Genomic DNA, 25382 nt, shown 5'->3' on the forward strand with positions numbered 1-25382 from the left:
CTCGGCACTCACAATTGCTGTGCTCAATATTAATTGATAAGCCAGGCTGAAGGCACTTGTAAATGTTGGAATCCATAGTAAACTGCCAGAGAAATCTCAAGATGCCTGCAAACTAGCCCGCTACCGTACAAGAGCACTCAACCAACTGCCACCGTTTTGAATGGGGCGCGCCGAAAAGGCTGCCGGGAAACGACGTCCATCCAGAGACTTCGATGTTTGCAGAACTACATCTCCCAGCATGCAGTGGGAGCTCCTTGCATTGTCCACTTTAAAATTACATTTCTGAGAGGCTTGGGAGCAGAAGATGGTAAAATTGATTTAAATCTGATGCAGACAGTTCAGAAAGTGGTAGTCCTTCTCAGGACGGCCCGCCCAACTCCGCAAAGGGGGAGAAGGAGAGGAGGGCCGTCTCCTCCCCCCAGCCACCCTACTGTGGAGGAACAAAGGCTAGTGGAGGAGGCGGGGTGGGGGGGAAGCCAGCCCGCAGCGGCTACTGCCAGCCCATGGCCTCCCTAGGTGAGAGGTCCATCTCCACGTCCACATGTGGAATTCGCTTTGCCTGGGCAGCCGCAGAGGTGGAGCTGGCGGCTATGCACTGGGCCGGGCGGCAGAATTGGGAGGGGGCAGCAGGGGTTGCCGGCATTGCAGCATGAGCTGCCAAGTCACTCGGTGCACCCCGCTGTGACTGGCAGGGACAGCAATGAAAGCTTGGGCTCCACTTCTCCATCTGGGGCTGTGGCTAATGGGGCGGCCAAGCGCTTTCCTCAAAAATGGCACTTCCTATGACCTCCTGTCCCTCCCTGCAACTCCCCAGATTTTGGAAGCTGGGTGTGTGTGGAAGGCGGGGATGCGGGGGCAGGAAGGAAAATGCAGAGACCAGCAGCGGAGAAACAACATTACTCTAGCAAACAGAGCTGGCGACTGGGTTTTCGCTAGAACAATGTTTCTCTGCATTTTCCTTCCTCCCCCCGCACCCCCGCCTTCCACACACACCCAGCTTCCAAAATCCGGTCTCCCCCCCCCCCCGAGTTCCTCTCATGAGTAGCTCGCAAGGGAAGGCCTTCCCTTCCCTTGCTAAAGGCCACTGCCGCCCACCCGAAGCAGTGAAGCCTCCCGATTCTCACCGGCACTGCCGGAGTTACTCACCAGGGCAGTGCAGCAAAAGCAAACAGCGAAGGCGAAATGAAATGGAGACTCGTGAGAGTCACGACTCACGCGGCGTGCTTAAAGTTTTCCATCCCAGCCAGCTCACTGATTGGCTGGAGTCCAGGCCAATCAGTGAGCGGCAGGCTGGGGTGGCTTAGATTTTTAGTGTAGATATAATAGATGGGGGAACGGAACGAGCAAGCAAGCGGCAGCTAATGGGCAGGGGAGCCAGCGAGCACCAAAATAAAGCAGGGGTCTTTGAGAACGGCCCGGGATGCGGGAAAAATTATGAAAAGGCGTGCCTGTCCCGCCAGATGCAGGACATTTGGTCACCCTACTGAAGTTGGACCAATAGCAATAGCAATAGCAATAACAGTAGACTTATATACCGCTTCATAGGCCTTTCAGGCCTCTCTAAGTGGTTTACAGAGAGTCAGCATATTGCCCCCAACAATCTGGGTCCTCATTTTACCCACCTCGGAAGGATGGAAGGCTGAGTCAACCCTGAGCCGGTGAGATTTGAACCGCTGACCTGCTGATCTAGCAGTAGCCTGCAGTGCTGCATTTAACCACTGCGCTACCTTGGCTCTAAATGCACAAAATGGACCACAAAATGCAGTAGGATTTGAGACATTTAGTTCAAATCCACTCTACCTTGGAAACTCACTAGTGAGTTTGGTATCTTTCACCTGGTATCTTTCAGCCAATTTACTCTACAGGGTTGTTTTGGAGATTAATAAGAGGCAAGAGTATTATTTAGAGCAGAGGTAGGCAACCTGGAACCCTTTATGATCTGTGGACTTCAATTCCCAGATTCCTGACCCATGGGAGTTGAAATCAGCAGGTCATAAAAGGCCACAGCTGCCCACCTCTGATCTAGAGCTCAAACTCCAGGAGGAAAGGTAGGATATTAATGTAATAGTACAATTTACACTAAATAAGGTGACTGTATACTGTAGAATCAGACAAGAAAGTCCCAGCAAGCAATTTTTACCCCATCTCATTATTAATTTCTGAACATTTTCTGAAACCTATTGACCTCCAAGACCCCAGCCAATAGATTAGTGATAACTTTGAGAATGTCATCATAGTGGAAGTAAGAACCACTGTGAGATCATAAGGTTCTCATATTCCTCGGCTGTACTGGAACCAAAACTGTCCAGACCTTGTTGGGTATCAATCTTTTGAGAAGAATATAAAGACGATAGAAGCAAAGTTGAAAAGAAGAAGAAGAAAGGAGAGGATTCATGGAGGTAATTCCAACAATGACTTTTTCTCTTCAGCAGGCATCCTGGGATGTTGCCAAGTTCATCCTTTTGGAGAATTAGTCGTTTTATTTATTTATTTATTTATTTATTTATTTATTTATTAAATATTTATGCCACCCTGCCTCACTAACCAAAGTGACTCTAGGCCAGAGGTACCCAACCCCGTACCAGTCTGTAGCACATTGGGAACTGGTACGGGCAAGCAGCAGGCGAGTGAATAATGCTTCATTTATCCATGGGAATAGATTGTCTGTGCGAAACCATCCCCTCCCCTCCATCCCAGTGGTGGGATTCAATTTTTTTACCATAGGTTCTATGGGCGTGGTTTAGTGGGCATGGTGTGGCTTGGTGGGTTTGACATGGCTTGGTGGGCATGGCAGGGAAGGATACTGTAAAATCTCCATTCCCTCCTCAATCCAGGGGAAGGATAATACAAAATCTCCATTCCCTCCTGATCAACTGGGACTCGGGAGGCAGAGAATAGATGGGGGGCAGGGCCAGTCAGAGGTGGTATTTACCGGTTCTCCAAACTACTCAAAATTTCCACTACCGGTTCTCCAGAACTGGTCAGAACCTGCTGAATACCACCTGTGCTCCACCCCACGGTCACTACCTGTCTATGTTGCTGGGAAGGTTGGGGACTGCTGCTCTAGGCAGCTTACAATGGCATAAAAGCATAAATACATTAAAAGCATTAAAATTAACAACAGTTAAATAAATGTTGAAGACCAACAGCATGAATGGTACAGCGCAGACCTTTTGACTCTCACTCAACCATCAAGCTCAGGTATATTGCAACCCCACTGGGGCCTCAGGCTAACCTGCAAAGCCATGTTTAAGGACCTTCCAGAAGGCCAAAAGGGTGGAGGCGGATCTCACCTCCAGTGGGAAGATGTTCCAGAGATCATGGGTTACAGCAGAGATGGCTTTTCTCCTTGACCCTGCTAGCTGAAATTCCCTGGCCAATAGGAGTACAGTGAAGGGCTCATCTGATGTAGTGAGTAGGGCAAACCAATCCCACAGTTCCTTAAATAACCTGGCCCCGTACCATGAAGGGCTTTAAGCATGATAATCAACACCTTGAATTGGACTTGGAAATAAAGTAGTGCAGCTCACATAATAGTGGGTGTTACATTTACCACTTTAACGACATCCAGAACTGTCTGTGCCGCTGTATTCTGTACAGTTGTAGCTTCTGAATACTCAGAATACAAGGGTCACACCATGTAGACCAGTTGCAGTAAGATGTTGTTTTATTTTTTTATGTTTTACTTTTCTCCTGAGAACACCAAATCAGTAACTATAATATGCATATATCTGTCCCTTCCGACCTCTTTCCAAAAGCAAGTCTGGTTTGCAATGTCGGAGTTGGGGGTCTCCAAGGCACAGAAATAAATGCGTAACTTGACAGAAGAGATGGCAAAGGAAGTACATTCCCTCTAGAATAGTCTCTCCTCCAGAAACTCCTGCGCCCGGAAAAATTTCCAGAATCATTCTGCCTTTTTCTGGCCTCACAGTTTGAATCTGGTGGCCACTGTTTCCTTCTCCCTGTCTTGGATACTTGTTCCCACCAGGGCCTTACAATTCCTTCCAGCTTAACACAAGATACAGTGCAAGTCTCCTCTAGTCCTCTGCCAGTGAAAACAGAGCTCGTGGGGGCATACATACCCTCTCCACCTCATTTTCAGCCACAACATCCTCCTGCAGCCCTCTGCCAATGAAAATGAATTCCTTCAACACCGCCTGGGCCACCACAGGTACCCCAGACACAAGTGACGTCAAGTTGGCCATCCCCATACCCCGGCCATGCCCCCACACCCCCCAAGGTGAAAAACAATACTGATGCAGTCCTCAATGAAATCGAACTTGACACCCTCCCCTAGGTCCTATTAAAATATCAATATAAACATATTTTCTGATTCCCAGAAAACAGACTGTATGTCAGTATATATTCCAGTTAGCACTTCTTGGCTTACAATAAATCTGTGTGAAAGAAACACAATGATAACACTAGTATTATTGCCAGACAAGGGATACTTTTTAGTGTTTCTTACTTCTGTAATATATGTGGAAGGCTTAATAATGAGTATTGTGTTTAATTTTGACAGATTGAGAATAATTATTGAACACTGACATTGGCAAGATGAAGGAAGCAATGACCTCTTTCCACACTATTACAATGAAAACAAATCGCACAGGGCTAAATAATTGGCTACAGATTGGAAGCAAAAGTTTTTTCCTAGAAATGATGGCAGCCTTATCCATTGCAATCTGTTTCTGTGGATTGGTTGGGAATGCAACTTTCCTTTGGCTTCTCTGCAGCAAGGTGAAGAAGACAACATTCATAACTTATTTTCTCAATATGATTGTAGCTGATTTTATTGTGGCTGCTTACTATGTTATAGTGTTTTCTTTATTTCTGACTCCACTTATTCTCAATTATCATTTTTCACGTTCAATGGAGCTTATGTATTCATTTTCAAGCAAGGCCAGCATTTTTTTATTAACTGTTATATGCTTTGAAAGGTATTTCAAGGTCTCTTTCCCACTCTATTATCAACAGCACCGTCCAAAGGTTTCCACCAGGAATGTGTGCGGCATAATATGGTTCTGGTCCTTCCTAGTGGCCCTGATAACATATGTTTCCTGCTACACACAATTCTTTTCAATCAACTCAGGCCCTTTATGTAACGGGGTATTTATATTTGAAGCTATTGTTCGGCTTGTGTTTTTGTTTCCCATCATGTCCTTTTCTGCTTTGAACCTTTTTATCAGAAGAGCAAAGCAAAGGATTGAATCAAGACTTGATATCACCCTCATAATTATGGTTGTCCTTTCTCTTATTTGTATTTTTACATTTCAAATTCTTAATTTTTTAAGCTATTGGGTTATCTTATTTCATCGAACGTATATATATCAACTCACTATGCTGTTTGAAGCCATCAAGACTTGTATCAGCCCTTTGGTCTATTTCTTCGTTGGAAATCGGCAAAAAGAGAAAGACACAGAACCCATGTATAAGTTGCTTGAGAGAGCTTTGAGCGAGAAAGAAAGCACAGACATGGCAACACCAGTTAGCTACAGCTGATCACAAAGGAATTTGCACATCAAAATGAAAAAATAATATAAAGACATATCTATGGAACTTTTTCTTCCCCAAAAATGCATATTACAGATACATTTACTGTTTGCTATTTCTAACTTATTTACTACCTAAGGCCTTTAGGGGAATCAGCTCATATTTTTTTAAAAATGGGATTTTAAGATTTTATATTTGTAAGGGCCGCTCTATTAGGGGGCAAAAGCCTTCAAAAAGCACGATCAAAAAGTACACATAAAAATGAAAACTACATATAACATGGACTATTCATATTGTTTTGCTGGAAAAAAAACTAGCACTCTTTACCTGAACCATTTCATCATGTGTGGCCTCTGAAGCTGGATTAGTTTCTCCTACGAATAGGAAATGGCTATACAAATAAGTGTGTGTTTTCTATATCTATGGTACAAGAAAAAGAATGACAAAGAGAACACAAAGAAGATTCTACCTCTATCAAGTCTTTCTGAAAACATAGAAACACTAAGAATACTACTGTGCATGGTAATGCCAGGGAATGGAACAGAAGAGAAGAGAGGAGAATCCTTATTCGGTGAATTCAATTTCTTCATTAATTCAGTTAAGAATTATTTATTGAGTACACTAAAACACACTTGAATCTGCAACACTTTAATGCTCTTTGTTCTGTCTATTACACGGTTGATAAGGCATTAATCAATACACCATCTGGTAGAAAGTCATTGCTCCTCAAGAGTGGATTGAGATAAAACAGCATATACCCTTGTAGTATAGGAAATGTTTTATGAATACAGAATTCCTTAGACAATTTCACAACACGGGGACCACACATCAAAAAGCACTCAAAAGCACTTATATTTTAGATGGATGGACTTGCAGTAAATATTTAAGGCTCTATTTCATGTTAGAATGAATAGTGGGGGGAAATTATAGTACAGTTCAGTGATGGGATTCCGATCCTGTGGGCGTGGCCTGGGTGGACATGGCATGGCTTGGAGGGCCTGGCTTGGTGGGAGTGGCAGGGGAAGGATACTGTAAAATTTCCATTCCCTCCTGATCACCTGGGACTTGGGAGGTGAGAATAGATGGAGACGGGGCTAGTCGGAGGTCAAGGATGGGTTCCTGCTGCCGCTACTGCCAGTTTCCTCAGGGATGCGCTGCAGCCATGTGTGCTTCATGTGCACAATGCGCACTTGATGCATGCAATGCATGGATGCACAGTACTATAAAAATGCTGCTGCGCATGCACAGAAAAAAAAAAGATAGTGCCTATGGTGCCACTGATAGAACCGGTTCATGGGCATGCCCAACCGAGTTATATCTACTCGGCCAAACTGATCCAACTGGTAGGAACCCACTTCTGTCAGAGGTGGCATTTACCGGTTCTCAGTACTACTCAAAATTTCTGCTATTGGTTCTCCAGAACTGGTTAGAACCTGCTGAATACCATCTCTGGTACAGCTGTGCCTGGCAGGGATTAGGGTAACTGAAGCTTTAAATGATAAAACAATGATCTTTATACAGGATGGTAATAAACTAGAAGTTTGTCAAGGTGATCCCATAGAATAGGGGCCCCCAACCCCCGATCCATGGAACAGCCCAGGTCCATGGCATGCTGGCAACCAGGCTACACAAACAAGTGAAGCCCCATTGTGGTATACAGGCAGCATACAAAACTCTGGCCCCTCTCTCTGCAGAAAAATCTTCATCCATGCAACCGATGCCTGTTGCTGAAAAGGTTGGGAACCGCTGCCATAGAATCTCCTTTATGAAATATGTGACCTAAAATTTTAATTCTAAAATGTTGTAAATTGAGCTATTGTCTGCCTACTCAGACAAACAAGACAAGAAATAACAAGATCATCTAAGTCTGCTTTTATTGTAAAGCAGTGTTTCTCATCCTTGGCGACTTTAAGTCCTGTGGACTTCAATTCCCAGAATCCCCCAGCTGGCTGGGCGATTGTAAAGGCTACATTAACAGAATCTTGCAAGTCTGAAGGTACAAAATTACCCCTGCCACTTTTAACCCCCTGATCAATTAGGCCCGGTCTTATTTGCTTCTTCCTCTGACCATTAATCCATTGGGGTTCACCCTCTCTTGTTAGATCATTTCCTATGCAACATTTCTTTACCTCATCTTCAATGATAGCCAGATATACAATTACAACTATCAATGTCAAGTTCAAACTTATTACTTAGGCCTATGTGCGGGAATCTCCTCCAACTGATTGTTTGCATCTGGGTAAGTCTAGATAAGTTGGACTTCACCCTCTTGTGCCTGTGCAAGGACTCTAGATCAGGGATCCCCAAGCCCCAGCCCACTATCGGGCCTTGAGAAGTTAGGAACCAGGCTGTGGAAATGGCGGACGAACGCGCACATCCCCACTTGTGCAAGTAGCAGGTGAGCAAGTGTGTGTGTGCTCCCTTTACACTAGGGAGTGTGCATGCCCCCAACTTGCAAAAACAAGACTGCACGCACACATGCTCTTGCCCACTGCTTGCATGGAACCATCACATGCCACAGTGGCTCAATGGTTAGAATGCAGTACTGCAAGCTACTTTTGCTTCCTGCCGGCTGCAAACTGGCAGTTCAAATCTCACCAGGCTCAAAGTTGACTCAGCCTTCCATCCTCTCGAGGTTGGTAAAATGAGGACCCAGATTGTTGGTGGCAATATGCTGACTCTGTAAACTGCTTAGAGTGGGCTATAAAGCACTGTGAAGCAGTATATAAGTCTAAGTGCTATTGCTTTCACACATACACCCCTGATGGTCCACACAACCAGAGGTGTTGGGAAACTCTGTTCTAGACTATAATTCTCTGCTTGATTCCTCCCCTGGGTTTGCCACTTTGTCTCCAGCCATCAATGATTTTCAATCTGATAAGGGGGCAAGAACTGTGGTTGTAATTCTAATTGCCCAGGTTTTAATTCTAATTGCCCAGTAAACTGGGATAGGAGAGGACTTAGCTTGTTGGTTTTTAAATGAGTCTGAGATGGCTACTAAAGTAGAGTTAGAGAACTTGTATTCTGTTCTGTAATCTGAGGGGTGTGGGAATAAGTGCAGAGACCTGCTCCCACAGGATGTCCCATAGTGTACATGAAACAATGAAAGCGCATGGGAATGTGGAAAACAGGATGAATGAATCCTAAAAATAACTGGCCATAGGCAGTTCTGGCCCTAAGTGATAACATTGTATGCTAATGAGTGTAATAAGAATAAAAGGGAGTTTTCGGACTCTGTTCTGAGCTCTCATCCTGAGACATCTTGCCTGAGTGTCTTATTCCTCATGAGAGACCACCACACATGGTGACCCCGATGTGATCCTGTGCCAACGGATACGTCCCTGCTAACCTTCTGCTTACCACCTGGAATAGGCTCGGTGCACCCAACGACGTCGCTGGCGACTGACTTTAATTCGTAAGTATGGGGGGTAGAATGTCTGCAGCTCAGAAAGTTTATGTTGAAAAGCTTAGGCAATTAGGCAGGAAGAAATATTTAAGCACCCAAGACAGAAAAACTACCAAGCCTCTCTCTAAATCAGAGGCTGTCAAATTGCTTGCTTATGTTTGGGCTAACTGTCAATCTTATCCGGAACATGGCTCCTTAAAAGCCGACACATGGAGGAAAATTGGCGCAGTCCTCCACCAAGTTCCGAGGGCTCCCCCAGATGTTCTTTGTCTGTGGAAAATTGCCTATACATTGATTCAGACACATGCTGAATCCCCTCATCAGCCATTGTTGAATCCACCTCCTTATCCAACAATGTCTGTTATGTTAACAACTCCTGCTCCAGACATACGCTTTTGCCAACCCACGGCTCCTGAGGGTCTTTCCCAACCCACGTGCTGTCAGATTACTGCTGACAGCCCCTCTGGCCACGCCCAACAGCCAGGAATTATTAGAGGAGCTTATCAAAAAGCAATGAAAGAAGGACGTTTAGACACCTCCGATTTGCAGGATACTGAGTTGTTTCCAGTCACATACCAAAATACACAAGCAGGTATTGTTTTTGACTGGGAACCCGTGCCTCTGGTAATGATTAAAGAATTAAAAACTGTGGTAAAGGGTTATGGAATTACCAGTCACTACTCCAGAGGACTTCTTAATTCTCTAGCGGGTGCCTATCAACTGCTACCGCAGGATTGGAAAGATTTGGCTCTGATGTTGCTTAATGGAACCCAGTATGTGGTGTTTGAGTCCGAGTACAAAAGGGAATGCTTAATAGCCCTACTATGTGTCAGGCTTTTGTGGATTTTGCATTACAACCTTTCCGTAAATCTCATCCTACCTTTTTGGTTTACCATTATATGGATGGCATTTTGGTTGCAGCTCCTGGCCCAAAGGGTACAGTACAACTTGTGCTATCGGAGCTTGTTACATTATTGCCATGTTTGGTCTTCAAGTAGCCCCAGACAAGATTCAGACCCATGAACCTTTTTCCTACTTAGGCCATAAGGTTTTGGCCTCGTACTCATCTCCAGTAGTACCCTCCATCAAAATACCCTCGCCTTTGACTTTGGTTGCCTTGCAGCAAATTTTAGGCACCATAAATTTTGTAAGACCCTTTTTGGCTCTTACCACCACGCAATTAGCTCCATTATTTATGGCATTAAAGGGACCTTTAGGCCCCTCTTCTATTGTAATTCTTACTCCGGCCCAGGAGCAAGTGTTTAGTTTAATAAATGAGGCAATGACCACCCGTTGGATGGATCGAGCTCTACCAGACCACCCACTCTCATTGGCAATCTTTGCTACTCCTCCGTTACCCACTGGGGTGCTTATACAATGCCACGACAAAAAAGTTTACATTGTAGAATGGTTACACCTCCCTCATACCCTACGTAAGTCCATCAGTTTCCAGCCTCATTTGATGGCTCTTTTAATAAATAAGGCTCGATTTCGAGCTAAATGCCTTATTGGTTTTGATCTTGCTGGTTTGTATGTCCCCATTTCTCTTACTGTGTGGGAACCCCTCTTGGCTACATCTGATGTCTTACAACTTTCCTTGGTCGATTGGTTTGTGTCTTGTCATTTACCTTCTGATCCCCGTTTTCAACTTTTTCTCAACATTCCCCTTTCCTTGTCTACTTCCTTGGTAACCTCCCCTCTCTTGGATATGTTGACACTTTTTGTGGATGGGGGTAAAACATATGGTTCTTGTATGTGGCAACAGGATGGATCCTGGCACACAAAAATCACCCCGCCTCAATCCTCTGCTCAACGTGCTGAACTTGCCGCTATGATTTTGGCTTTTCAGACTTTTCCCCATTTACTCTTTAATTTGATTTTGGATAGACTTTATGTGTATCATGTTCTTATTTCTTTGCCTAATTCCTATGTTTCTCCCTCTTTGGACGACTCTCTCCTGAGCCTTTTTCTTACCCTTCAACTTCTTTTGCAATGTCGTGTTTGTCCCTTCTTCCCCGCCCATATTCGTAGCCACTTGCCTTTTTCAGGCATGCTTCAAGAGGGCAATGCTCAGGCGGATGGAGCTGCTTCTGCAGCCTCCTCCATTTTAGTCCTTTCCCCGGTTACTCCATGGGATAGTCATGCATATTTTCATCAGAATAAAAAAGCTCTTATGAAACAATTTTCTCTTTCAGCTCAGGAGGCATCAGCTATTATTCAACAATGTCCTACCTGTAGCCTTCAAGCACATGCAGTTCCCCAAGGTGTCAACCCTCGGGGGACGCAAAGTTGTCAATTGTGGCAAATGGACGTGACTCAATATTTGCCATTTGCCCCTTGGAAATATTTACATGTTTCCATTGACACCCATTCAGGCTTTATTATGGCCACCCCCCAACGGGGTGAGGCCACCAAACATGTTATTAATCATTGTATTCAGACTTTCTGTATTTTGGGTAACCCAACAGAGTTGAAAACTGATAATGGCCCGGCTTACACTAGTTCCGCCTTTGCGGCGTTTTGCCATCGCTGGTCCATTATCCATAAATTTGGTATTCCTTATAATTCCACTGGTCAAGCCATTGTGGAACGAGCTAATCAAACTTTGAAAACTGCTCTTACTGCACACTCCAAAAATAAAGGGGATAATAACCCTGGCTTACCTGGAATACAAAATGTTTTAAATCTTACTCTTTACACTCTCAACTTTCTTAATGTTACCGGCACTCCGGGTCTCACGGCTGCCAGCAGGCATTTTTCTGCTTCTCCCGCAGACACTCCACGTCCACAAGTGTACTACCGATGTCTGCCGGACCCGTCCTGGAAAGGTCCTGCCTGCCTCATTACCTGGGGACGTGGTTACACCGCAGTTGAAGACCATGGTGAAATTATCTGGACACCTGCTCGCTGTGTTCAGCCTTACATGGTGCCTGCTGATGTTCCCTCGGTGTAGTACACATGACTTGGGGGCTTGGGGTCCCAATTCTTATTTACAGGACTTGAAGAAGCTTTCACACCTTTTTAATTTAACTAATTGTTGGATTTGCTTACATATCCCAGCTGATAGCAAAGGTGGCATGGTGTTACACGCTATTCCCTTTAATGAGACAGGATGGAAACAAGCTACCTGGCCTAGAATGCAAAGTTTGCTCGGCATCACATGCTGTAGCCACCCGTGTGCAGGAACCTGCTCATTACTGTTTTTCAAGCACAGGCCAATGGACGAATGCAACATATCTTGGCACCTACACTAATTGTAAGACTCTGATTCCGTGGAATGGATTGTCTACTTGTTGTGATGCCATTAATACAACAGCGCAGATGGAGTCAATAAATACTGGGCTTGCAGTCAAATGCAGATCATGGTACAGTTTGCCAACTCCTCGAAAAAAGGAACTTATGACATACCTAATATGTGGCTCATATGTGGTAGAAGGGCTTACCGACAGACTCCATGAAATTGGCAAGGCGTATGTACGTTGGGATTGTTGGCCCCGGCTATATATACTATGAAAGAATTACCTAGTGGAAGAATTCGAAATAAACGAGACACCTTCTCTGAATCCCCCCTGACATTGGGAGGATCATCCTGGACTCAATTTTCTAGAGGTGTTCTCCCTCCACTAGGTGTTGCAATGAATTATAGAGATTTGCATTTGTTAAATTATTGGACTGTTGTTATGTTTAATGAAACTATTACTGCTCTAAAATTAATTAATCAAGAACTGGGGGAAATATGTAGTGTTAACATTGCAGAATTGTTTTGCTTTGGATATTATTTTGGCTGCAAAAGGTGGTGTTTGTGCTTTGATTCATTCACATTGTTGCGTGTACATTCATGATAATCAACCTAATATTTCTGCCACAATGGAAAAAATGGAGTCCTTGGTACGTAACAACCCCCTGCATAGTGATGGCTCTGGTACCATCAACTTATGGGGGGCTTTGTGGTCCTGGCTACCTGATGGCTCCTGGCTGAGGTCACTGATTCCTGTGATAATAACCATCATTGTAATGCTGGTGTTACTCTGTTGTTGTATTCAATGCCTCCCATCCCTGCTACAAGTGTGCAAAACCCTTCTTCCCTCTAATAGGGCGGACACTCTGGCCATGGAAACCAAGGTCCATCTGAACTTAGAGGAGGTCTCCATTGATAATATAAAAAAGGAGATGTGGGAATAAGTGCAGAGACCTGCTCCCACAGGGTGTGTACACGAAACAATGAAAGCGCATGGGAATGTGGAAAACAGGATGAATGAATCCTAAAAATAACTGGCCATAGGCAGTTCTGGCCCTAAGTGATAACATTGTATGCTAATGAGTGTAATAAGAATAAAAGGGAGTTTTTGGACTCTGTTCTGCGCTCTCATCCCGAGACATCTTGCCTGAGTGTCTTATTCCTCATGAGAGACCACCACAGAGGGGGAAAATGTTGGGAATAATAAGGCTATTATTATTTTAAGCGCAACCATAATTGTCAATTTGAAATGTTGTCTTTGCTTACATAGTAGTGACCCACAAGAAACACACTAAGATGATCAGCCATGACTGATACCTGGATAGTCAGCTGTCCTTATGCTGTGGGATTCCTTTGCTGCAGATATCTGATCTATCTTCTCCTGAATTTCAGGAGACCAGTTAAGACTTGGTTTTTTCCATCTAGTCGAAGAGGAAGGCATGGTATTTCTACATGAAAATTTAATGTAGATATTTAAAGCTCTGGTCATCAACTATAATAAGGAATTTGATTTGATACTTAAGAGCTGTGGGAGAAAACAGCACCCTCCAAAACAAGGTAAAGTTCTTACAGAAGAAAGACTCAGTTTGGCCTAGTGATTAAGGCAACAGGTTAGAAAGTGGGAGGCCATGAGTTCAAGTCCTGCCTTGGCCATGAAAGCCAGCTGGGTGACCTTGCGCTAATCATTCTCTCAGTACAACAGGGTTGTTGTTATGGAGAAAATAGAAGTAGGAAATTGTGTTGGATATGTTCAGAAGGAAAGTAGATATCAGTGGTGGGATTCAAGTTTTTACTATCGGTTCTGTGGGTGTGGTTTGGTGGGCGTGGCAGGGGAAAGATACTGTAAAATCTCTACTCCCACCCCACTCCAGGGGAGAGATACTGCAAAATCGACATTCCCATTCCCCATTCAGCTGGGACTCAGGAGGCAGAGAATAGATGGGGGCGGGGGCAGTCAGTGGTGGTATTTACCGGTTCTCTGAACTACCGTACTCAAAATTGTTTGCTTATTTGTAAACAAACAAGAATTAGTGTTTTGTGTCATTCTCTAGAACACAGCCAAAAGTGGAAGTTTTGTTTTTGACCACTATTCTGATCAGGCTGACTGAAAGATGTTTCGATTGATAAAATCAAAATGTATTCTAAACACTTTTTTAAAAGGACATATATTTCCTCTCTTTTCTCCACAATTCATCTACAAGAAAGACTCTAAAACTGGAGATAGATTAAAATAGGTCTCAAGTGATTCTATTGTGAACCTTACCATACTATAAATAACAACTGCTCTGAGGTCACGAGATTCTAGTATTCTATTTGTTACGCAAGGAACACATCATAATTGGGGAGCCAGCTCTATCTTGGCAGAATTATATTACAGTAATGTGAAAAACAGAAGTTTGATCAATGAAGCCTAAAAGGAGAACTGGAATCTGATGTTAGTATTGATTCTTTTGTTTAACAGATACTTAGTTTAATCTCCAAAAACCTACATTTCTTGCCACATCATCATTAGCTGCCTGATTAAGATGTTTATAGGAACTGGCCAAAAATACACTGTAGTATATGATTTGTAATATCTCCTTCTTAATAACATCTAGTCAGTGGATAGATTGTTCATTGATCTACCAGAAATGAATATATTACAACTGAGTTATAGAAAACAAAGATAAAGCCCAAGGATTTTAATGGCACTCTTCTGGAAAGAAGTGTAATAACTGTGCCAAAGGTTTAGACCCAAGCACTATGGATTAGCCAGAACTTTCTCCTTTAAGTGTTAACTGAGATTGATGTTCAAATGAGAAAATGAAGCAGAGGTTTGGCCAGTTTCTTATGGCTTTGGAAAATAGTGCTGTTTGAAGATCAGCCATGCCATTCATAAGGGCAACAGGATGATGTTCCTCATACTTGCCAACTCAATGGAAGAAAGCACCCCACTCTCTTTCTAATTTCAATCCTTCCTATCTCCAGACCATTCATCTGTGACCTATAAATTGTGATCAATCCTATTTCCCCTTGCTACATTTCATCAGATACTCTGCCAATCTTACAGTCAATCTATTTCTCCAATCTTTATTTCACCTACCATTTAATTCTGGGAAATGTTTCTTGCCTATTGATACTTTTAACACTTAAAGCATTTTTTAAAAAATCTAGAAGTAATTGATAGTATATATAGGCTGTAATATAGTTATATAATATTGTAAATGTATTGCTTATTCATTCGAGGAAGCAGGTTTTAGGACAGAGAAAGTTTTCACTTTTTATATAAAGATATTTAATTATTTATTTTCCTTGCCTGGCAGTCAGAGAAACTGGCAGAGAGCTGCCTATAACTAATCCAATGCCATTTAACATTATGCTTTTGCTCTTCTGCCGATCTGCTTTGGAAAAAAATAAGCGCTGAAAATTAAGATAATGCATCCTTAGTTAGAACAATATTTATTACAAATTAGGCTGCAATCCTCAGGTAATAATTTGGAATATATCTTGCTGCTTGGCGAAATGAGACTTGTCCATTGTCCATTAGACCTCTTGCCCATCATCCAAAATAAAGCAAAGGAAAAGAGGCATTTCTTTTCCCATGCCATTGATCAAAGAATTCACTTCAAAAGAATGTGATGAAAACACAAATGGTCCTCTTTGGAAGAGAATATTTGTAGATCAGGGTTGAAATAAGGGATCCTTGGTGCTCTGAGCTCTTTTTGCTTTTTTGCAGATGTTTTATTACCAAACTGGGTAACATCATCAGTGCTAGATTGTCAAGAAAACAACCAAGCTCATATGGCAGCAAGGACCCACAGACAGTCCTTGTTTAATGATCACCTGTTCAAGCAACCATTGAAAATTAGGATGGCACTGAACAAACAAGTTATGACCTGTTTCTCAGGATTTTGCCCATCACAGCATCCCACAGTCATGTGATAGCAATTTGCAATATTCCCAGCGGGCTTCCCACAAGCAAAGTCAACTGGGAAGCCAACAAGAGATGGGAAGTTGCAGTCACAAAGTCCTCACTTATTGATGCCAAATGGGACTGCTGGAATTGCTGTCACTAAGTCGCACAGGCACGTGTTGTTGCGCTTTAGACCTGTGTCACTTAGTGATGGCAATTCCAGTCCCCATTGCCATTGTTAACTGAGAATTACCTTTGCAACTTATGAGATTGTACAATATCCCTCAATGCTGGCTTTAAAAATATAGTCAGTTAAAGTCATATTCTGAGTGTGTACTGTATCGGGATACAGTATTTAGTTAGTGGGATGCAGGTAACATCATACTGGTCTGCAAGGTAGTTTCTAGTTTGGACAAACTTGGGAGTGAAATTGGACTTTGATGGCACCTATGCTACATAAGAGACATGGTGGCTCAGTGGCTAAGATGCTGAGCTTATTGATCAGAAGGTTGGCAGTTCAGCAATTCGAATCCTGTTATTTGTCCCAGCTTCTGCCAACCTAGCAGTTCAAAAGCAGGTAAAAATGCAAGTAGAAAAATTGAAAACACCTTTGGTGGGAAGGTAACAGTGTTCCGTGTGCCTTTGCCGTTTAATAATGCTGGCCATATGACCACAGAGACATCTTCGGACAATGCTGGCTCTTTAGCTTTGAAATGGAGATGAGCACTGCCCCCTAGAGTTGGGAACAACTAGCACATATGCGCAAGGGGAACCTTTACCTTTACCTATGCTACATTGACTATGTGTGCTACACTGGCTGAAATTGTGCTGTTAGCATGTAGCGTATTAATCCTACAACCATGGCTGATAATCTAACCTGTCTTTCTTTTGCTGAAAACTGAAGTGAATCCAGAATTACGGTAACTCAAGTAATTACAAAATGTAGAGGTCAGTATTTAGGGATTCTCCTGAGGAGTATCATGGCATATGGGAATATTTGTGCCTTGGAATGGAAGAAAGTAAATGGTAAAGTAGATAAGGCCGTCAACCTGTGTCTTCTCAAGGAGGGCTAACAAATCTCTGGTATTAAGCAGAGTCTCTAGGTTGGCTCTTCCCAGGCAAAGCATCTTATAACTTACAGGTGATTTTGTTCAGTTTCCTACATATCTTAATAATTGTGTTTGATTTGACAGGCTGAGAAAAAGTATGCAACATTTTTTATCAACATGGACTCGGAGAAAAGTTTCTTGTCTTTCTACTTTCTTGATGCAGAGAAATACAATTTAGAAGAAAAAATACTAATCATCTCTCTTCCGATCAGCGTTTTGGGATGCATAGGAAATTCGGTTATTTTATGGATCCTCTGCTGCAGGATCAGGATTAAATTAAATCTGTATTTTGTGTGTGTGGCAGCTGCTAATAACATTGTAGACTTTAGCATCATTGCTAAGTATGTTATGTTTTTTAGACCAGTGTCCTTCAGTTTAATGTATCACCGAGTATTGCATGTTTTGCATTTAAGCACTGATCAAGCCAGCTTTTTTATTTTTACAGCGATTGCTGCCGAAAGATGGTGCATTCACTTTTTCCCTGTTTGGTATAGAAGGTTTCGGCCCATAAATTTTTCAGCCATGGTGTCCTTTTCTTTGTGGGGATTCACCTCTCTGCTATCAATTGTGAACCATTATCTTTGCTCTCCAACAATTGAAGTACACTTCAAGGACATTGAGAAGTGTACAAGTTCAACCATAATACTAATCATCACTCAATTAATTTTTATTCCAAGTATGATATTTTTTTCTTTGGGCATAATGATTAGAATTCATATGAGACAAGAAGAAGTTTCTCCAATGAGACTAGATGTTACCATTGTAGCCACAGTTCTTCTCTTTCTGATGTTGACTGTACCATTTCACATAGCTAGGATCTTGTTATACTGGGTCGACAGCATTGATGGATATATTCTGGGTAGCCTTAACACACTATTGGAGTCTGTCAGCAGTTCTATCAGTCCTTTTATATATCTCATTGTTGGATGTTGGAAGAAGCCGAAAATGGAGACACCCTTTGTGTTTCTTGAAATAGCTTTGTCAGACAAAACAACCATGCTTATAAAAACACAAACAGAGACTTAAAAATCAACAACTGTATGCATAGAAGAAAACTGATGTGCATTCTCTGCTGCAAAATAAATTTCTTTACAAATATTGTATGCGCTGTTACTTACTTCTAGTACATCCTGTGTATTCTGAGTCATGGTGGCCCAGTGGTTAGAATGCAGTACTGCAAGTTACTTCTGCTGACTGCTGTCTGTAGTTCGGTGGTTCAATTCTCACCGGCTCAAGGTGGAATCAGCCTTCCATTTTTCCGAGGTGGGTAAAATGAGGACCCAGATTGTTGGAGGGGGGCAATATGCTGACTCTGTAAACCTCTTCAAGAGGGCTGTAAAAGCTCTGTGAAGTGATATATTAGTTTAAGTGCTAGTGCTATTCTGTGCTATGCCTCATAATATACCAAGCCCTCATAAATTGCTCCTTAACAAGAGCAGTAAATGGAGCAGGTGAACAAATCACATTGGCATGATATTCCCAGTATGAAAATTATATTGTGCATGCATATAAGATATATACGTATATAAAATACTACATGCAAATTTATATCATTTGTTAATGGAGGGGACAATGCTTATGCAGTCATCACCTGAGCCACCACAGAATAAATCAGTGATCCCTTGGATCAGGGGTGTCAAACTGACGGCCCTTAGGCCAGATGCATCACACGCAGGCCATGTCCACACCGACTCCGCAAGGGAAAAAAACAATACGTCTGTTTGACACCCGTGCCTTAGAGGGATCATTCAATGAAAACTCTAAAGAGCAAGAAGTATAGGCAATATAATGAGACCATTGAGAAAGGCAAGCAGTCCCCCAGGGCCAAAATTCAGGGAGTCCTCTACTTACAACAGTTCACTTAGTGACCATTCTGTTACGTCTCTGAAAAAAGTGATTGAACTGTGGATGCTGGGCAACTGGTTCATGTTTGTGAGGGTTGCAGTGTCCCAGGGTCATGTGACCATCTTCTGTGATCTTTTGACAAGCAAAGTCAATGGGAAAGCCAAATTCATTTAACAATCCTGTTACTAACTTAACTGTGGCAAGAAATGTCATAAAATTGGGCAAAATTCACTTAATGACTGTCTCACTCAATAGAAATTTTGGACTCAATTGTGATCATAAGTTGAAGACTTCCTGTATTAGAAGCACATAAAAGTGAGGATTTAGAGATTCTCATCAAAAAAAGAAAGAAATATAGCTAAGTAATCTCCTGTAAAAGTACAATGTGAATGATGATCAATTGAAAGCAACACTTTGGGTCTCTGGGATTCCCAATAATTTGAGGCTAGTGGCAATAGCCATCATCTGGAATCTTACTTTGTTGTAGGTTTACTCGGAAAACTGGACTTGCCCATTCAAAAAACATGTTTCCTTGAAAAAATACATAACATTTATTAGAAAACTGATAATGATTGGCTTCCAGGGCAGCATGGCAGATTGAGCTCAACTGTGCTTTTTCCAAAACCAGCAAGCACGGCCAAATTAGGAACCAATGAAGGGAATGGCTCTCCAGGTCAAGAAGGTAAAGATCACCCACATTTGACCCCTTACAGGCACTCCTTGTGAATAAATCACAAAAAAAGCATTCTCCAATGGGTTTGAGAGGTAAGGCAAGCTGACATTTTTATTTTCAAATGCTCTAGCATATGGAGCCTAAAAAAGCATTATTGGAAATAAGGATACTTGAGGCGATATTCCATTTTTTCAGTATTATCTATCTCTGAGTAACAAATGGAAAAATTAAAAAATAAAAAGCAAACGGAAAAACTAACAGCTGTCTAGAGAACATGTCCAAAGGCCTAACTGAACAATACTGAGGATCCCAGCAATACAAAGCCCTTTTACAGTCTGTCTGACAGACACATTACAGTAGATCTACATGATGTATACATAATGTGTTTAGTCTATGAGAACCTAGTCAATTATGCTTTGTCAACAAACCACAGTAAACCATGAAGAGCTAGTGATAAAAAATTTTGAGAGGCAGAAGAGAATGAGGAAGAAGTTTTACTCACATATTTGTTTACAATATGTTTATTTTTCTCAGGCTTGGGGTGGAATATTTGTTCTAATTAGACAGGAACAAATAAAGGAGCATAAGCTTATTTGCAATCTATGATGATGCTATTTACCAATTCAAATGGAATACAATTCATTAGGTAGCCAAATGGATGATGGCACAGCAATTAACTACTGTGCTTTGGGACATGAAAAAAATCTGCCAAGATTTTCAACTGGGTCAAAATGGGAGAAAATGATTCGCCTGTGGGGCAGATAACCGTAGTGTATATAAACCATTACAATTTCTCATTGAAAGGTGCAAATGTAGAAACGTTAACACAGAATGCTTCATGTATTAGGAGAAATTGCATATAAAACAATGTAGTTTAAAATGAATTCTAATTAGAAAAAAAGAATATATACAATCCAACAATACTAACAAGACAAATTAAAACAAGAATACTCCACATATTCCATGTTGTAATTTAAGGTTCTTTTGTAAGTACTAGTTATTAATATATTTTTTATTTCTAAGTCATCACTGGTTTCTGAGCTGCATATTGATAAACCAGAGCCCCGTAAAAAAAATAAAAATTGAATCTGGTGACCCTGCCTCTTTTACATTATACATCATCTATTCCTGTTGGGAAATTAACGCCCTCTGTGCTCAAACTAAGAAAAAATTCACAATGAAACTGATTCAGGAGGATACCCTTTTGAGCAGTTAAAGTGTGGTTAACAGTTGCTGTGAGGTCACATGATTCTCATTCTGTTGGTCCATCACAGATGCCTGGTCATAGAATTAGATATTTTATAATGAACCAGAAACCTGATCAGACAGTTGAAAAAATATGGTGCAGTAACCATGGTAGCATTTATTTTTCTATCTAATTTGATAAATAGATTAGCCACAAGTGTCTATTTAAGAGGGAAATGAAAATCATCTTTTCTCTTCAGTGTTTTGTATTGGCTTCAGAAAGGCAGAGTTAAGAGTTTGATCTGCAGGTGATCTTTAAGTAGACATTGATAGGCAACTTATTTTACATAGTGTCTTAATAGGTGGTTGTTGACAGTTCCAGTAAAGGTAGTGTAAGAATGGAGATCCTGTAGTCTTCCCAACATTGCCAAACTACAACTCCCAGCATCCCTTCCCTTTGCCAGTTAATAATATCTAAAGGATTACTGATACTTACCTTAGCAGTATTAAAAGAGGTATCTAGAATCATTTCAATTATTGGGCTCCAGTCCAGTATAGAAATTGCTATAAACAATCTGATCTCTAGAACCTGCAGCATTTCTGTTGTTTGCTGGTTGCCCTGGTTCATGGGGGAGTCATTGGGCATGAAATGGAACATTTAACATTTAAGCATAAACCTAGATATTATATTTAGAATGCAATACTGGTTCACATAGTAAGTGGCCAGTTCTAAAAAGGAGTCCTTGCATGTTGCAATTTTGTTCTAGAAAAGCCATTTAACTAAAAAATGTAAGAAAGGAGCTTTATAACGCATTTGTTGATTTAGATAAAATGTATTAAAACAAGTAGATTTGGTCCCTTTGCTCCTTATTATATAAACGTGATTTCTATATTTGAACAGCCATGTTATCACCAAGGAAACTATTTGGAAGATTATGTAGAAATTTGTCTGGATAAATAATCAGTTTAAATTCCCTTTCCTACCTCTTCTTAGATGAATGAACAAACCATAATAACCATGTATTGGGTATGTCTAGTTTAATGAAAAGACGGACTAGGGGAGACATGATAGCAGTCTTCCAATATCTCAGGGAAGAGGGAGTCAAGCTATTCTCCAAACCACCTGAGGGCAGGACAAGAAGCAATGGGTGGAAACTAATCAAGGAGAGAAGAAACTTAGAACTAAGGAGAAATTTCCTAAACGTTAGAACAATTAATTAGTGGAAAAACTTGCTTCCAGAAGTTGTAAATGTAACATGATTCAGGTAGTACTTGTTTAGCGATTGCTTCAGAGCACGGGTGTCAAATTCGCCTTGTCACATTGCCGTTACGTGACATTTCATGTCATTTTTCCCATTCGCAGAGCTGGGGTGAGTGTGGCCTGCACATGACACATCTGGCCTGTGGGCCACCAGTTTAATACCCCTGCCTCAGAGTGTGACCATTTGTATTTACAACAGCAATGAAAAAGTTGCAGCCAATCCTCACATTTATGACCTTTGCAGGTCAGTCAAGCAAAGCAAAGCTGACATAAGATCATAAGAACAGTTTCATTTTCTTTCAGCTCAATGACCAAATTGCCAATCCCACTTGGGGACATTTAGCAAGGACTACCTGTTGCTTTGGTCACCTGTGAAAAAATTATGGTTTGCCGAGTTTCTTTTTTGCAATATAAAATCCCTTATCTGCATGAACAGAGCATAATACCGTAATAACAAGAAATTGTGTTTCTTTTGACAGGTTGAGAAGAATTTCAAAACATGTGAATAAGCGTTGTGCCAGAACAAATTAGCAATATTCCATCTATGCTGACCCAGCGAATGAAAATGAGATTAAAGTGGTGCAGAAAGCATACCACACTGACATAAGCAATGATCCTCATTGCTATTCCGATCAGCATTTTGGGAATATTTGGAAACTCGCTGGTTATTTTTTTTCTTTCTTTTGCGATTAAGAAGACCAGGTTTACTGTATATATCCTAAATATAACTATTGCTGATCTTGGTATTCTAATCTATCTATATACTTATTTTATGCTATTTTTAAAACCAAGTATTGTCAGTGCATCTGTATCCTATGTAATAGAACTGATATATGCAATTGGATGCAATTCCAGCTTCTATATGTTAACAGCTCTCTGCTTTGAAAGGTATCTATTGGTTTTTCACTTTACCTGGTATCAATGTCATCGGCCAGAACATCTTTCTTTCTTTTTTGTCATCACATTGTGGACATTTTCTGGCCTGGTATCGCTTTTGGAATACTTTGCTTGCTATCCAAGGTTCTACATATACTTGGATGAAAATACTTTAAAGTGCAGAATCACAAATCTATTCCAAATATTTCTTGAGTTCCTGATTTTCATTCCCATCATGGTCTTTTACACTTTGGCTATTTTTATCAGAATGCAGAAAAAACCACAGCAAACTCCACCAACACTTGATATCTCTATTATTGCTACTGTTGTTCTTTTTCTTGTATTTGATGTATCGGTTAAATTTTTTAATATTCTTGAATTTTGGTTTGATGCAGTACATGTACCAACGTTTTCAGTGGCGGTATTATTTGACACCATAAGCAGCAGTGTCAGTCCATATATGTATTTTATTATTGGAGGTTTTCTGAAAAGGACTTATGATCCTTTTGATGTTTTTCTTGAGAGAGCTTTGCAAGATGAAGAAACAATAGTGGAGGGAACACAAATGCAGCAAGAACAGCTTTCCGAATGATTCTAAGAATCATTTTTGATTCTAAGAAATATCTTTGAAAAAGGAATCTCATGATTCTAAAAAATATCTTTGAAAAATACACTATTGGCATACAATTCCAAAATAATTTATTCATTACTTATATCATCCAGGTCCATTAATTAAATCAGCCAAATGCTTTATTTGGCTCACAACTCCGTCTATTCCTGCCATACAAAAAAGCAGAATAAAGAAGTCGGTGTCCAGAAAAGAAAGGTTCCTCTGAGGAGAGAATTTTAATTCTGCAAAGACTTTGTTGTGATTATGAGCTATGAGACCAAGAACTCCTAAGGCAGGAAGAGGGAAGGAGAAACTGCCTTTACACATGGAAGATTGGAAGGTAGCATAGGAAGAAGAAGAGAAAGCTGTGGAGTCAAAGGAAGCTGGAAGGAATGCAAAGAAAAATCTACAGATGGAAATATACTGGCATTTATATATCCCTTACGACTGACAGAGCAGCTTTATGTTCACCCAAACAGTATTCATCCCACATCTCCATCAGGAAGGTTTTGATAGTACAAAGTGATGCATCTTGACTCTGAGTTATATACATTGAAAAAGCAAAACTGTTTATCTTTAGAGTATAATGTACTGCTTTAAAGGACTTTAATATAATTAGAACACAAACGGGGAGGAATCACCAAACTTTTTGGATTTTGTATGTTAATGTAATACACTTTTTATTTGAAATTTTATACCTCTAATGTATTGAAAGGTTCCTGCTGATTTACTCTTAAAGAAAAATAGTAAAAATTTGCCAAATAAATGAAAAGCAATGCAGTGCCTATTTTTTTTTTTTAAAAAATCAAACTCAAAATCAGAAGCAAAAATAGATTTTAAAAAAAGCAGCAGCATAAAACAGTTCTAAATTAACTGGAAGAATTGAAAACAGTTCTTCACCTGACAGGGAAAAAAAATCTAAAGAAAACAAAATCTGGTATTGGGTAACCATTTCTGGAAAGACAGAATAAAACACTTCACAAAACAGTTTAATGCTTTAACCCAAATGAAGGCAGGGCCTTTCATCTCTGCCATTTTACTAAAGCAAGCAGGGGAGATACCATCATAAAGGAGAAAGAAACAGGAGCCGGGATGTTTGCAAGGGATTGTGGTAATTAATGAAGTCAAAATGGCAGTTGTGATCATGTATCTGAAGCCCCACCCCTTCTTGACATGTGTTGTAATAATCATAAAGTAGAATTTGATTACATGGTTGTAGTTGCTATATTGATTTTTTTTTGACTGTCACTTACAGACACCTCTGGCTGGGTGAAGGTAAAACAATTTGGAGAACTTGCTGCACTTCTTTCTAAAAAAAGGTGTTCCTCAGATCCCATGTTCAATTATCATGAAATTAGATACTGTGACATTATTTATTTGATGGGTTTATAGAGCCAACTGATCCAGTACGCCACTTGTGAATGCTTATGACGATACCAAACAGCTTCACATAAGTTATTTTGTTTTAAAGTCAAAAAGAGAAAGTTATTTCAATCCTTACCCAGAAGCTAATAACTGGGGTTTGAGACCAGAGTACCAACAACGGGATGAGCTCCTGTTACTTACCTCAGCTCCTACCAGTGACGTGCGGTGAGGTTTATGGCTGGTGAGGCAGCAATTTTTTTACACTTGTGGACTTCAACTCCCAGAATTCCACAGCCAGGCATGCTCAGTTCCGATTTAAAGCGACAGCATTTGTTTTTCTCCTTTGCTAAATAAGTTTCCTTCTTTTTTTCTTCTCTTCCCTTCCCCTCCCCCCTCTCTCAAACACACACACAGACACACAAAGTTGAA

General features: G+C 41.0%; 2 protein-coding genes across 2 annotated transcripts; both read left to right on the plus strand.

Annotated features, from left to right (window-relative positions):
* The first annotated feature begins 4557 nt into the window (after nt 1–4557).
* On the plus strand, nt 4558–5502 carry LOC148045037 (mas-related G protein-coupled receptor member D-like). Its single transcript, XM_087719012.1, has one exon. It carries the CDS (start codon nt 4558–4560, stop codon nt 5500–5502), a length of 945 nt encoding a protein of 314 aa, XP_087575138.1.
* Nucleotides 5503–22586: 17084 nt separating this feature from the next.
* LOC148045038 (proto-oncogene Mas-like) lies at nt 22587–23898 on the plus strand. Its single transcript, XM_087719130.1, has one exon. It carries the CDS (start codon nt 22713–22715, stop codon nt 23568–23570), a length of 858 nt encoding a protein of 285 aa, XP_087575256.1. The 5' UTR covers nt 22587–22712; the 3' UTR covers nt 23571–23898.
* The last annotated feature ends 1484 nt before the right edge of the window (nt 23899–25382 follow it).

Source organism: Thamnophis sirtalis, unplaced genomic scaffold, assembly GCF_051295495.1.
Source record: "Thamnophis sirtalis isolate CommonGarterSnake01/CBP01778 unplaced genomic scaffold, rThaSir2_p1.2 scaffold_6, whole genome shotgun sequence".
Classification (NCBI taxonomy): Eukaryota; Metazoa; Chordata; class Lepidosauria; order Squamata; family Natricidae; genus Thamnophis; species Thamnophis sirtalis.

Bases quoted from the DNA above. Each gene is read 5' to 3' on its own strand.
- LOC148045037 (XM_087719012.1), top strand. From the start codon at position 4,558: ATGAAGGAAGCAATGACCTCTTTCCACACTATTACAATGAAAACAAAT.
- LOC148045038 (XM_087719130.1), top strand. From the start codon at position 22,713: ATGATCCTCATTGCTATTCCGATCAGCATTTTGGGAATATTTGGAAAC.